Source organism: Phascolarctos cinereus, unplaced genomic scaffold, assembly GCF_003287225.1.
Source record: "Phascolarctos cinereus isolate Bilbo 61053 unplaced genomic scaffold, phaCin_HiC Scaffold_3;HRSCAF=262, whole genome shotgun sequence".
Classification (NCBI taxonomy): Eukaryota; Metazoa; Chordata; class Mammalia; order Diprotodontia; family Phascolarctidae; genus Phascolarctos; species Phascolarctos cinereus.
The window spans coordinates 190,181,587-190,197,064 of record NW_027555736.1 but is presented as its reverse complement, the minus strand read 5'-3'; the positions used below and the strand labels follow the sequence as shown (position 1 = coordinate 190,197,064).

The 15,478-nt window shown below is 38.5% G+C and overlaps 1 protein-coding gene across 2 annotated transcripts in view; it reads right to left on the bottom strand.

The window, feature by feature from the left end:
* LOC110223730 (sodium/nucleoside cotransporter 2) overlaps positions 1-15,478 on the bottom strand; it is a 63,510-nt gene that overhangs the window by 23,798 nt on the left and 24,234 nt on the right. For both annotated transcript variants that reach the window (XM_078151389.1, XM_078151390.1), the window contains 5 exons: positions 13,252-13,365; positions 10,133-10,210; positions 8,626-8,706; positions 7,862-7,942; positions 569-694 (listed from right to left, as the gene is read on the bottom strand). In XM_078151389.1, the coding sequence (XP_078007515.1) occupies positions 569-694; positions 7,862-7,942; positions 8,626-8,706; positions 10,133-10,210; positions 13,252-13,365 (480 nt within the window). The remainder of the gene's footprint in view (positions 1-568; positions 695-7,861; positions 7,943-8,625; positions 8,707-10,132; positions 10,211-13,251; positions 13,366-15,478) is intronic.

Genomic DNA, 15,478 nt, shown 5'->3' with positions numbered 1-15,478 from the left:
ACTGAAAACAACCAAGAAACATGGCAAAGGGAACCTAGCATGATAACAACAACAACGACAAAAATAATAATCGTAGCTCACATTTACAAAGCTCTTTAAGGTTTGGAGAAGCACTTGCCTCCCAACAGCCTTATGAGGTAGGCATTGAAAGTATTATTATCCCCATTGACCTAGAAATACAAATAATGATATATTGAGAGGGTAGTATTTGGGATGACAAGAGGACAATCTCTTGTCCATGATTATGTGTTTATTGGGTTGTTATACTCAGGAGAGAACCAAAATTCTCCTGGCACATCAAGACCCAAGTCTTGGTTCCTTGTTCTATACTATGTGTTCATTCCTGACTTCCTGGTAGCTGATCACTCTCATACAGGAATGTCTTAGGACTTTGAAGCTCCTTAGCTGAAGCTCCCCAGGTCCCAGGCTTACACCATAAATGGAAAGAGCACAGGGAGCCCAAAACCAGAAAAGCTTCTTGAAGACTTTCTCTGGGGAATGGCTATCGCCTCTGTGAAAGACAGCATGACACTCTGTTTTACATAGGGGCTAAGAGGTCAATGCCTACCCCAAAACTGATGTAGGCTCCCAACACAGTCCCTGAAATGGTAGCAAAACCTCCAGTCATAACAGCATGGACTTCTGAAGAGGTCATGTCTGGTAGGTATGGCCGAATCAGCAGAGGTGCTTCTGTCTGGAAAGAAGAAAAAGTCAGTTGGGCTTGTAGACATGAGTGGCTCTAAATATCATCACCCTCATTACTGTGCCCAAGACACAGCCTAAAAATCAGGAGTATATTCGCCCTTTATAAAGCATTTTCCTCCCAGCAACCCCAGGAAGGTATTTCAAGCATTATTATCCCCACTGACCTAGAAATAGAAACAATGGTATATTAAGAGGGCAGTATTTGGGAAAGGAGGACAATCTCTTGTTTATAGGTTTATTACTCATTGGGTTCTTGCTCATTGGTTTATTACACTGAGAAGAGAAACAACACAGGAGGGTGATGGAATATGGAGACATATGCAGATCTAGGAATCACTTTACCCTTCTCTGAGTAATCTAGCTTTCTGTGTCTGTCTCACTCATTGTGGCCTTTAATCAGCATGGTATAGTGAAAACAGCAGTGGATTTTGACTAAGAGTTTGGACCTTGGTTCAAATGCCACCTTTGCCATTTACTGTCTGTGTCACCTTGGGCAAGGCATTTAACTTCCTCAGATTTCAGTGTCTCCATCTGTAAAATGAGGGGGTTGCATCAGATAGCCCCTAAGGTCCTTTTCACCTCTAAATCTATGATTCTATGAACCTATGATCTAATGCTGCCTTAGATTGTTAGGGGACCCTCAGAGCCCTCCTCAGTGAAACTGACTCCAAACCAGTATCAGAAGTGAGTGCTACAGGATCAGTCAATCAACAAACATTTATTTCTATACTGCTAAGTTATAAGCTCCTAGATGAAGAGACTATTTTTCATATTTCTTTTGTGCTTTCTGAGCATACCACATCTAAGTACACACTAGGCATTTAATAAATGTTCATTGGATGTTGAATAAATGAATGAAGTATAGAACCTACAGTCAAAGTCTATCTTGTTATTAACTCTGTCATTTGATGAGACACTACTCCTATTATCCAGTTATTCAATCAGAAATATATATTGAACACCAACTGTATACTGACATTTTTTAGGAGTTTGGGGAAGAAAATACAGTTCCTGTGAATGAATGTGAATGAAGTGCATAGTAGATCATCATTAAATCCTTGTGAAAGAAAAAGAAGGAGGAACAGAAGAAGAGAAGACTTAGTCATGAAGGATTAGAAAGTTTGGATAAATATAAATGTTTGTAAATAAATAAACATGAAAAAACCTCTGAAAATCCACATTCTGCTTTTTTTGTACTTGAGACAACTGGCCTTAGGAAACTAAAATTAAACAGATATATTCATGGATATAGGGACATGGAGACTGACAGAAAAATATGATAGAGGTCACAAGGAAGTCTATGTCATCAACATCTCTCTTAAAAATAGCAATAGAAACACAAGAAAAAGAAAACAACCAGTATCTTCAAAATAAAATGTAAAAATCCACTAAAAATTGATGAACCAAAGAAAAGTTCTAACACAATGACAAAATATAGGGTGTCCTATAAGTTAAGTCTCTTAAAATTAAGGCAGGCTTAAAACTTCTCTAAGACTTTTGGGACATCTTATATTATAAATTAAAAGAAATAAGCAAAAAGACCAAAAGAAAAAAGACATTGAAATAACATTGACAGGACTATCAGAAGCAAAGCTAGAATTTTCTCAAGATACAATAAGTGGTTAAAAGACACACTGAAGGAATTAGAGAAGAAATAGAATTAGTAAAAGAAAAATATGAAAAGAAATAAATATAGAACTATATGTAGCCAAGGAATGTCAGGGCAAGACTCAATAGTTTAAAGTATGCCTGGAGAATATGTACATGAAAATGAAATTGATGAAAAATTGCATTATTTTTACTAAAAGACAGGCTAACAGAAGGAACAGAAAATAGAAAAAGCAAACCGTGAAAATCTCTAAGCTGGAAAAAAGATTCGGAAGCACTGCTGGTGAAAGTGATGAATCTGGAAAATGGATCAAGTAGAGAAAATTTAAGAATCAATGAATTCCCTGAAAAATGTGAAGAGGAAATTAATCTAACCACTATGTTTGAGGAAATTATACAAGAAAATGTTCCAGAAATGTAGAAATCAAGGTCAAGATTGAAAATTAATAAAATTCATAGGATGTTAGTAAGGAAAAACTCCAAATTAAATTCACTCTGGCATATCATTGTTAAGCTTTAAAACTACTACAATAAAGGGATAATCCTACAAACAATCAAGAAAAATGTCATCACATATCAAAAAATACCATTTTAAATTTCACAAGATTTTTCTATAAAAATAAGACATAATAGAAGAAACTAACCTGTACTATGTAGAAATTTATAAAGCATTGGAATTCATGCTAAAATCAATTTCCCAGAAAAGCTAAGCATTCTTTTTAAAAATCAAAAGATGTACATATAAAAATCAAGGCCTATTTTGAGCAATTCATTGAGGAAAGGTCCAACCTCAAAGAATTCTTGACTTGAAGCTAAAAAAAAAAGCATCCAAATCTTGAAATGAATTTCATATCAAAGGGCAGAACTTCTGTAATAAACAGATCATCAAACCAAATGGTTTTATCTGTTATAAAGGATTAAATGCTATCTTAGGACACCCATCATAAAAAGATTAAAAAACAGATATTTAAAAAGCAGGAAGTATTTTAGAGGCTTGCTTCCCGGTAATATAAGGCCAAAGCTCACCTATTAGAGCCAGGAAACCCAAGGGCAAAATCCAAGGTTGTTATGGGAGGAGATGAGAACAATAGTCACAGTTTAGGCAGCATGGCAGGAAAGTTGTAAGGATATATCAGTATAACAGAACATATTGATGAGAAAAGACAACAAAATAATATTACTTTATAATAGTGATGGAGAAATTTTATAATTCTATTATATAAGATGCAGAAAATGTCTTTAATTTTAAAACAGCATCCATTTATATTAAAAATTCTTAAAAGCATGGAAATAGAGTGATTTTTTTCCTTAGCATGATTAAAAAATATTTATTTGAAATCAAGAATTACTTTATAGGCATTTTCCATTAAGAGCAGATCTGTCCATTCTCAGCATTTCTACTTGCAATAGCTACTCATACTTGGAAGGTTAGACTGACTTCTTAGAGTTAAACTAAAAAGGAGAACGATATCTCATTGGAAGTAGTAGTCGTAGTCGTAGTCGTAGTCGTAGTCGTAGTCGTAGTCGTAGTCGTAGTAGTAGTAGTAGTAGTAGTAGTAATAATAGCATTGATATACTGCTTCAAGGTATATAAATACCTTATTGCAAAGCATTTTACAAACACTCTCTCATTTGATTCTCACAACAACCTGGGAGGTAGATGCTTATTATCCTCATAATACAGATGAATAAACTAAGGCAAAGAGGAATTAAGTGACTTGCCCAGGGTCACACAGCTAGAAGGTTTAGAAGTCTTCTTGATTTCAGGTCCAGTGCTCTATCTACTGTCCCACTTAGCCAGTCAGTAAGAATGAATTAGTCAAGACTAGTGAGGAGACATCTACTTTTCTGTAGGTGTTGGGACTAGGAGCAATCTTCTACTTGAAAAACCAAGATTACTCACTCAGATTGGAGCTATGCCAAAGCCAAGATAAAATATTGATTGATCAGATGATTTCCGCTACTTTCTTCAAAGCCCAAAAGAGCTAGGCACAGAGTACCCTTCTGCTCAGGGGAGAATAAGACAGATAAGACTTCTTACAAAACCAGTCAGGAAGATAGTAGCACCCAGAGCCAAGGGAATCCTTTAAGACTGAGCCTCCATGGTCACTTCACCATCTACTTTTTGAATCGGTGATGGCCTATCTGAATGAGGCTTGAACCCTTGTAAATTCTTACACCTGTGCTATAGGAAAATGGAATAAGAGTGTGTAGCTATCATTAACTTTTTACTAAGAATCTTCAAAGGTACTCATACTAGAAAAACTACAGGAAGGAAGCCTGAGCCCTATCAGGTACACTCAATCCTCAACATTCACAGTCTAACTTTTGCTGCTTCCAGCATGAGGGTGATTTTATTAATAACCTCATTTTTACTTTTCAATTGGTAACCTTGTATATTTGCGGGGCTATGATCAGTAGATAAAATGAGAGGCAAGATGGGTAACTTTTTGGAGCCACTGATACCCTGCTTGGTGCTCCATTCATTTTGTTCATCCTACCATTGTAAAGAGCTCCCCTGCATTTGTTGCATATTTTCATTGTTTGCCTTTAAAACTCAAGTTTTATGTTGAAATTATGCCCTTAAAGGGTAGTGCGAGTCCTTTGGTTCTAAGCCCAAACATGCAAAGTCAGTGATTCGACTTAGTGAGAAAATAAAGTTGTGAGATAAACTTCATGACAGAATGTTGGTAGCCACTGTCCACCATGAATTTGGAGTTAATGAATCAATGATTCCTTATATGAACAAAAAGGAGGAAAGTATTCATAAATGTTTGTGAATCCCTTCCAGAAAGTGCTAAAATAAACAATCAAATGCGTGATGAGGGAATTGAAAAAATGGAAAAGGGGCTAAGTTTGTGGGTAAATGAAATGGTAGAAGAATGAAAAAGTTTGGCCAATATGGCAACCACCCACTTGAAGGTCCAACAAATTTATAAGCATGTTACAATGGGCCAAGAAAATGTGAAGCCTTTTGTAAGCTAGCGAGGGTGGATGTATTGTTCAAGTTATGATATGGTTTAAAAAAATGGGAAACTTTCTGGTGAAGCTGGTTCTGCTGATGCTATGGCTGCTGCTGAGTTTCAGAACATGTTGAACATGCTGATTGGGAAAAAGAGGAAGTGTTTAATGCTGATGACATTGGTCTGTTTATGAAACTGGTAGGAAAACGCACACATGTAACAAAAGTCATCGCCAAAGCCCCCAGGTTCAAGGTTTTGAAGGATCGTTTGATCCTATGGTGTGCACCAATGCCAGCAGTAACTTCAAGTATGAGCCACTGATGATCTACTGAGTCCCAAATACCCAGGTTCTGAAAGGAAAAAAACAAGGCCAGAATGCCAGTGCATTGGCACTGGAATAGAAAGTATGGATGATTGCAGAGACCTTCTGGGACTGATTCAACAACTGCTTCATTCTAGAAGTAGAATGATATCTGTGGAGAAAGAACCTTGCATCCAAGATTTTTTTTTTTAGGCAATTGGGGTTAAGTGACTTGCCCAGGGTCACACAGCTAGTAAGTGTCAAGTGTTTGGTCTGAGGCCGGATTTGAACTCAGGTCCTCCTGAATTCGGGCCAGTGCTCTATTCACTGTGCCATCTAGCTGCCCTGCACTGCGCCACCTAGCTGCCCCTCAAGATTCTTTTAATACTAGATAACACACCAGTTCATATTTCTGAGTAGCTGGAAAATGCCCACAAAAATGTAGAAGTTGCTTTTATGCCACCCAACACCACATCTTTGTTCCAGCCTATGGATCAGAGAACCCTAAGAGCCTTCTAGTTCCATTATACCAGGGAAAACTACTGCCATGCCTGCAACTACTTGTAAACAAACCCTGAAAACACCATGATGGATTTCTGGAAATCTGTCACTGTGCTTCAAGTCATAGACTGTATGACTGTAGCCTGAGAAAATATTTCACAGGCTACCTTGAACAGCTGCTGGAAAAACATATGGCCTGCTTATACCAGGGTCTCGAAAGGTTTAAAGATGTTGATGAAGCAGTAAGGTCGAATGTTGAAGCAGTCATGTGTCTAGTGCATACCTCTGGAGGCAAAGGGTTCAAGGATATGGGGAGAAGATGTCTCTGACATCTTGCAGGAGAAATCCCAGGAGCTGATGAATGAGGAGTAGATGAGATGACTCAGGAAGGTTTTCTTTCCGGAGTGCAAAGATGATGATGATGAATGAGCTTCCAAGATTATGTCATTCACAGTTTCCAGGCTTAAATGATTGGTTGGCATAATTGACCAGCTGACTAGAGACATCAAGACTGCCAATCTCAACATTGATTGCAGCTTCAGGGTTAAACATGAACTCAGCTCTGCAATGCTCCCATACTCTGTAATCCTTAAGGATCTCAAAGAACCCATGACGCAGATATAGCTGATGGATTATTTCAACTTGGTGAGTCCTTCACGATCTCCAACGCCATCCACCAGTCACAAAAGACGAGGTGTCAGAGGTGATGTCGAGACCTCTGTGTCTTCTGACAGCAGTGACGAAAGTCCCATCAACTTCTCCCTTGGTTTTCAGAGGCTGACAGTATAGTATACAGTACAATGCCCTCATATTATCATCTGACACAGCGGAAGGTCAGATTCAAGTTAAAAAATGTTTTAGTTTTAAGAATTTTATTTGCTGTACAGTATTTATCGTATCGTAGATTTCATTCATCATAAAAAATGAGTATTGTCTGAAATCAATTCTTTATTGAGATATTAGCATGAAAGGTTATAGAATTCTAGGGAATTACAAGAAAAAAATGTTTGCATGTTTTTTGTTGGATTTTTTTTGTTGATCACCTCTTTGTGACCCTTTTTGGGGTTTTCTTGGCAAAAATACTAGAGTAGTTTGCCATTTCCTTCTCTAGCTCATTTTACAGATAAGGAAACTGAGGCAAAGAGAGTTAAGTGAGTTGTCCGGGGTCTCACAGTTTGTAAGTGTCTGCCGTCAGATTTGAACTCAGGTCCTTCTGACTCTAGGCCCAACACTATATCCACTGCACCACTTAGCTGCCCCTGTTTTGCGTGTTACCAATTTTATTTTGTACACTGCATTTTATGGGTTATTTCACGGTTACTATGTTAGGAAATATACATACTATCAGAAATAACACTTGATTACAAAGAATTGTATGCAGAAAAGTATATTTTCAGCAATCTCTAGCAGAAGATTATAGTTTTGGGTGGTCACAGAAACCTCACCCCTTATTTATCATAGGTTCAATGTGCCATCATTCATGTTTTTAACTTTCACACCATTTTCTAGGGATGTTGCCCCCGTGAAAGTTGAGTATTGACTGTATTACTGGCAGACCAATATGGGAGCCAACCTTTTCTCTCTTCCCATTACCCACCCCTCTGCACCTGTGGTTAAAGATACAGAAATGATACCTGAGCCAGGAGGTGCTTTGAGATTCCTGGGATAAAAAGGAGCTCTGTCAGTGGCCAAGGGAGTATCTGTCTCCCTAAGAAAGTGAAGAATCTGGCTGAAGAACAGCAAACTGAACTGTAAGGAGACCAAGAGGTTGTATGTTGCTTACCATACCCACAAAGATGTTCCCTGCCACACTCAAGGTCTCCGTGGCTGTGGTGCCCAGGGTAATTTGCAAAATCCAGGCAATCTAGGGGGAAAAAAAGAAACATAAATCATAGTCATATCCCCTTATTTCACAGATGAGTAAATCAGGGCCCACAAGGTCAAAGGTTGTTATGAGAATCAAAAAAGATAACACATGTAAATCACTTTGAAAACTTTTAAGTGCTATATAATTGGTTTTTTGTTTGTTTGTTCGTTTGTTTGTCTTAGGCAATTGGGGTTAAGTGATTTGCCTAGGGTCACACAGCTAGTGAATGTCAAGTGTTTGGTCTGAGGTCACATTTGAACTCAGGTCTTCCTGACTTCAGGGCCAGTGGTCTATCCACTGCGCCACCTAGCTGCCCCAAGTATCATATAATTGTGAGCTATTATTGAGGGCATTTGTTGGGGAGGGAAAGAAAGATTTGTTTTATCAGATGAATCAACCACATTCTTTATTAGGAGTATCTGATGCTTTAAACAACAGAAAAAGCCAATTGAATATAATTCAGTTCTTCAAAAAAAAAGTTAATTAAATAGAGAAACCTAATTTACTCAATTTGGTGCCAATGCTACTTGGAAGGATACAACACTGAACTCTAGTTTAGCTATATTGTGCCCCAGACTTGGGTACTTTCAGAGCATTTCAGCCCTGAGACTCCACCTGTTTGGATTCCAAAGATCACAAAGCATGAGTTATCTCATGACCTGAGTGGGGGCAGGACCCACCTTCACAATTATCCACTGCACAAGTCCCAGGTAATAGAAGATAGACATCACACAACTGAAGAAGACGATGATTGGTAAGGACTAGAAGGAGAATGGCAAGAGGCATTTAAGAGAGATGTGGCATTGAGATCTCATTCGTACACCATTAAACAGATAACTCCCCTTAACCCACCTTACAATCCAGTCTAGTCTAACTAGACAAATTGTGGTTCCCACCCCTTGCAGAGCCTTTGAACAGGCTGACCCCATACCTGTAATGCACTCACCTCTATCTCAAAGCTTAGGTCGAGGGCCGCATTTTAAACGAAACCTTTACTGATTCCACCGAGTTATAAGTGCCTCTCTACTCCCACTACCATTAACTTGTTTTTATTTTGTTATTTATTTTTATATGCTTATAGATGTTCATTTTGTTTCCTCTGATAGAACGTAAGCTCCTTGAGGGCAGGCACTATTTTATTTTTGGTCTTTATATCTAAGCAGCTAGTACAGTGCTTGGAATATAGGTACAATATTTGATTGATAAATGTTTGCCGATTGATTGATTATATGATGACTGTATGTCATGCTACCTTAGCAGGCCAAAGCTCCCCGGGAGCACTAGGTCCAGTACGGTGCCCAGCACAATGCAAATTCTCAATAACTATTAAATACAAGCTAATTTAGGAGGAAACTGAAATGGTGAGAGTCTATCATCCCATAGAACCAAACTTACTTGAATCTTACTTCCCATGGAAAATGAATCTAATTTCTAAAGGTGATAGCCATCAAAGGAATGTTAAGTGTGCCATTTCCCCTTTTGTCTTTCCTTTTCCTCCTTCCCCACCCCTTCACCCCTCAGCCCAAAACTCATATGGGATGCAGGCTCTACCCCTGCTTGCTGCTTGACTTCATACAAGATTTAAATAAGATGCAAGTCAACAATTCCATTTCTTCCAGTGACATAGAAGATCTCCAGGCCTTGCCATCTGCCCTACCCTTGCCTCCCAAGGTCCCCCAGGCCTTACCCTATGCTCTGCCTCTGCCCCCTGTAGTCCCCTGGCACTGTCATCTGACCTAAACATGCCTGATGCCATCCACCCTGCAATAAACTTCTGCAGCTCAACTGTGTTTTATATTTATCTTCCCCAATCAGAGGGTGGACATTCTGGAGAGCAAGGACTATCTCATTTTCCTGTTGGTAACTTCAGCACTTTGCACATTGCTTGGCACAGAGTAAGAACTTAATCAATGAGGGCTTGAGATCCCTGAGATCCTTGTATCTATTGAAATCCAATTAAGATCATACTGCCAGATTGACCTACTCCTTTGCAAGTCCTTTTCACAGGACAGCCCATTAGTTCACTTTCATGACTATGAGGGCTTTTATGTGGCCATCGCTAAAGCCCATTGTTAAAAGTCATTATTGCACCACACACACACACACACACACACACACACACACACACACACTGACTCAGCTGCTATTCACCTACTCCCCATTTCCATCCACAAAGAGAGGTGTCACCTGAAAGGCAAAAACATCATTGATGAGAGCATCCCCAAAGACAAAACTGGAACCAGCCACTGTGTAATTGAGGAAAATCTAAAGAGAAAGAAAAACAAGGCAAAGATGAAGAAGAGCCATGGGGCAAAAGATCAGTTATACTCATCACTCAACTCTGCTTGGGGTCATAGGCCACCCAATTAGGAGGTCCTCTTGTGGTGACTCAAAGAAGGGCCCAGCTAAGGCCTGTGAAAATTCTGATACTCCCCCTTTTTGTGGTATGCACACACCATATAAACATGTCACTGTTGGACCTCCTTGTGATGGGGTCACATTTGAGACTGCTAAGAGTCCAGTATGTGAGAACTGCCTGTTCATATCCTTTGACCATTTATCAATTGGGAATGACTTGTTTTCTTAGAAATTTGACTTAATTCTCTATATATTTTAGAAATGAGGCTCTTATCAGAGATACTGGTTGTAAAAATTCTTTCCCAATTTTGTACTTTTCTTCTAATCTTGGTTGCATTGGATTTGTGCAAAAACTTTTCAATTTAATGTAATCAAAGTTATCCATTTTGCATTTTGTAATGTTCTCTATCTCCTGTTTGGTCATGAATTCTTCTGTTCTCCATAAATCTGATAGGTAAACTACTCCTTGCTCTCCCAGTTTGCTTACGGTATCAGCCTTTATTTCTAAATCATGAATCCATTTTGACTTTATTTTGGCATATGGTGTGAGATTTTGGTCTATGACTAGTTTCTGCCATACTCTTTTCCAGTTTTCCCAGCAGTTTTTGTCAAAGAGTGAGTTCTTATCCCAGAAGCTGGGGTCTTTGGGTTTATCAAATAGTAGATTACTATAGTCATTGACTACTGTGTCTTGCATACTTAATCTATTCCACTGATCCACCACTCTATTTCTTAGCCTGTACCAAGCAGTTTTGATGATTGATGCTTTATAACACAATTTAAGATCTGGAATGGTTAGGCCACCTTCCCCTGCATTTCTTTTTATTAGTTCCCTTGATATTCTGGACCTTTGTTATTCTAAATGAATCTTGTTATTATTTTTTCTAGCTCTATAAAATTATTTTTTGGTACTTTGATTGGTATGGCACTGAGTAAGTGAATTAGCTTAGGTAGAATTGTCATTTTTATTATATTAGCTTGGCCTACTCATGAGCAACTGATGTTTTTCCAATTATTTAGATCTGACTTTATTTGTGTGAAAAGTGTTTTGTAATTGTGTTCATAAAGTTCCTGGGTTTGTTTCAGTAGGTAGACTCCTACCTACTGAATATTTTCTACTATATTCCTACCTCCTAAATATTTTATAACATCTACAGTAACTTTAAATGGAATTTCTCTTTCTATCTCTTGCTATTGGACTTTGTTGGTAATATATAGAAATGCCAATGATGTATATGGGTTTATTTTACAGCCTGCAACTTTGCTAAAGTTGTTTATTATTTCAAGTAGTTTTTCACTTGATTCTCTAGGATTCTCTAAGTATATCATCATATCATCTGCAAAGAGTGATAGCTGTGTTTCTTCTTTGCCTATTCTAATACCTATTTTGCCTATTCCAAACCTTTGCCTATTCTAAAGCCATCTATAGTCATATGAAAAAATGCTCTAAATCATTGTTGATTAGAGAAATGCAAATTAAAACAACTCTGAGGTACCACCTCACATTTATCAGATTGGCCAACATGACAAAACAAGAAAATGATGAATGTTGGAGAAGATATGGGAAAACTGGAACACTAATGCATTGTTGGTGGAGCTGTGAAGTGATCCAACCATTTTGGAAAGCAATTTGGAACCATGCCCAAAGGGCTATAAAAATGTGCATACTCTTTGACCCAGCAAAAGCACTTCTAGGGCTCATACAAATGGGAAAAGGACCTACATGTACAAAAATATTCATAGCAGCTCTTTTTGTGGTGGCAAAGAATTGGAAATTGAGAGGATACCCATCAATTGGGGAATGGCTGAACAAGTTGCGACATATGAATGTAATGGAATACTATTGTGCTACAAGAAATGATGAACAGGCTGACTTCAGAAAAACCTGGAAAGACTTGTATGGTCTGATGCTGAGTGAAGTGAGCAGAACCAAGAGAACATTGTACACAGTAACAGCCACATTGTGCAATGGCTAACTTTGACAGACTTAGCCCTTAGCAATGCAAGGATCTAAGACATCTCCAAAGGTCTCATGATAGAAAACGCTATCTACATCCAAAGAAAGAACTATGGAGTTTGAATAAAGACTGAAGCATATTAATTTTTTCTCTTCTGTTGTGGTTTGTTTCCTCTTCCTGGTGGTTCCTTCTATTGGTTCTAAGTCTTACTTACAACATCATTAATGTGAAAATATGTTTAATAGGAATGTATTATTAGTTTTCCAGCTGTCTTGGGGAGGGGGAGAAAAATTTAAAACTCAAAAGCTTTTGGAAGTGATTATTGATAAATCAAAATAAATTTTTAAAAAACCATAAAAAAGAGTCCAGTATATGGTAAGCTGCCTTTCAGTGGTGTGTCCAGTGATCATCATTCTGATGCTGTGGACTCATGCTGTCTGGCCAGAATCTCTCTGGCCAGAGCACAGATGCAGTAGGTCACCTGCCCATCTACCAAGTACAGTGGGCTTTCCTTTCTAGACCCTGCACATGGGAAGACTTTCAGGACCTTTGGTGAAGCATCAGGCTCTGAGCTCCTTGACAGAACAATCCACATGCAGTAAAATAGATGTCACTGCCTCCTAACTGGTCCTGCCATTTCTAGGTTTGCCAACAAACTCTGTCCTTGGCATAGGGAGGTAGTGAAAAAATCCTCCCTATCTCAGCTTTCCTGATCAGAATTGCTTGGGGTGTTTTTGGTTGTTGTGGAGGGGATGTGTCGGGATGTCTAAGCAAAAATGTTGGCTCTTACATGACCATCTTGATTCTGCCTGTCTCCTTGTCTGTCTCATAGCTTTACTCATACTCATTTGCAACCTCCTTATATATTTGGATCTCTTTCCCTGAGAACTTTTCCTAGTAGGGATCTGAATTTCCCTTTCTCCCTTCTTCCAAACCCTCTCTTTACAGGATCCTGAGGCAGAACAGAACCTAGAGCCCAGCTTCCCATACCCGAATCTGTTCACCAAGCCATTGAAATGCAGCAAATCCAGGATCAGTTCGGACAACCAAGATGCCAAGAGCAAATTCCAGCATAAGACCCCAAAACACAGCTCTCCAGGACACCTGGGTTTAAGAAGAGATAGCTAGATGACACAGTGAATAGAGATGGGACTTGGAGTCAGGAAGATCTTCCTGAGACATTTATTCACTATGTGACCTTGGTCAATACTTCCCTGTCTCAGTTTCCCCATCTGTAAAATGGAGATAATAATAGCACCAACCTCACAGAGTGATTGTGAGGTTCAAATGAGTGTGAGAGACTTAGCTACTTCAATCAGCATAATGATCCAAGACAATTCCAAAGAAGTCAGGAAGAAAAATGCTATTTATATCCAGAGGAAGACCCAAAACTCTGAGTGCCGATTGAAGTATGTTTTTTTCACTTACTTTATTTTTCTAGCTTTTTTTCAACATGGCTAATATGAAAATGTTTTATATGACTTCACACATATAATTGATATATTTCTTGCCTTGGCAATGGGTGGGGAAGGAGCTGCAGGGAGGAAGATAATTGGAAGCTCAATATTTTAAAAAATGAATGTTAAAGTATATTTTTTCATTTGAATTTAAATTTTATATAACTCCTGAAAAATTTAGCATTCAATTTTTTTTTGCACTTTAAGATTCATTAATTTATTTATTTTTAGTTTTCAACATTCACTTCCATAAGATTTTGAGTTTCATATTTTCTCCCTATCTCATCCCTCTCCCAATCCCAAGACAGCATGCATTCTGAACACCCTTTCCTTTAATCTGCCCTCCCTTCTATCCTCCCCCCTCCTCTTATTCCCTTCCTCTTCTATTTTTCTGTAGGGCAGGATAGATTTCTATACCCCATTGCCTGTATATTTTATTTCCCATTTGCATGTGAAAACAATTTTTTAACATTTGTTTTTAAAACCTTGGGTTCCAAATTTTCTCCCTTCCTCCCTCCTCACCCACTGTCATTGAGAAGGAAAGCAACTCGATACAGGTTATACTTGTGTAGTCATGCCAAACACTTCCATAGTAGTCATGCTGTGGCAAACTAACTATATTTCCCTTCATCTTATCCTGCCCCGCCATTTATTCTATTCTTTTGACCCTGTTCCTCCTCATAAGTGTTTGCTTCTGATTACCCCTCCCCCAATCTGCCCACCCCATATCATTTCCCCACTTTCTTATCCCCTTCCCTATTTTCCTGTAGGGTAAGATAGCTTTCCATATCCAATTGAGTGTGTATGTTATTCCCTCCTTAAGCCAAATCCAATGAGAAAAAGATTCATTCATTCCCTCTCACCTCCCCTCACTTCCTCTCCATTGTAAAAGCCTTTTCTTGCCTCTTTTATGTGAGATAATTTACCCCATTCTACCTCTCCCTTTCTCCTTCTCCCAGTATAATCCTCTCTCACCACTTAATTTTATTCTCCAGATATCACCCATTCATCTTCAACTCACCCTGTGCCCTCTATCTATCAATCTATCTATACATATAATTTTTTCCCTCTAACTACCCTAATACTGACAAAGGGGTCATGAGTTACAAATATCATCTTTCCATGTAGGAATGTAAACAGTTCAACCTTAATAAGTCCCTTATGATTTCTCTTTCCTGTTTACCTCTTCATGTTTCATTTGAGTCTTGTATTTGAAAGTTAAATTTTCTATTCAGCTCTGGTCTTTTCATCAAGAATGCTTAAAAGTCCTCTATTTCACTGAATGTCCATTTTTTTTTCCCCTGAAGGATTATACTCAGTTTTGATGGGTAGGTGATTCTTGGTTGTAATCCTAGCTCCTTTGCCCTCTGGATTATTATATTCCATGCCCTCTGGTCCCTTAATGTAGAAGCTACTAAATCCTGTTATCCTGATTGTGTTTCCACAATACTGGAATTGCTTCTTTCTGCTCCAGGTTCACTGAGGCCTGGTCTTTTTCTGCACACCCATGCTGAACTGTTTTTCTCTCCTAGCCAGGTGCAGTAGACCTTTCTAATCAACCATCCAGTTTGTCTTGGGCTGGAAATTTGTTTCACTCTGTCTTTTTGTGGGTTCTGCTGCTCTAGGATTTGTTTAGAGCAATTTTTTATAGGTATTTGGAGGGCTTTGGGGGAGAGCTCAATCAAGTGACTGCTTTTACTCTGCCATCTTGGCTCCACCTTCCCAAGTATAACTATTTTTAAAAACACCATATAAAATTC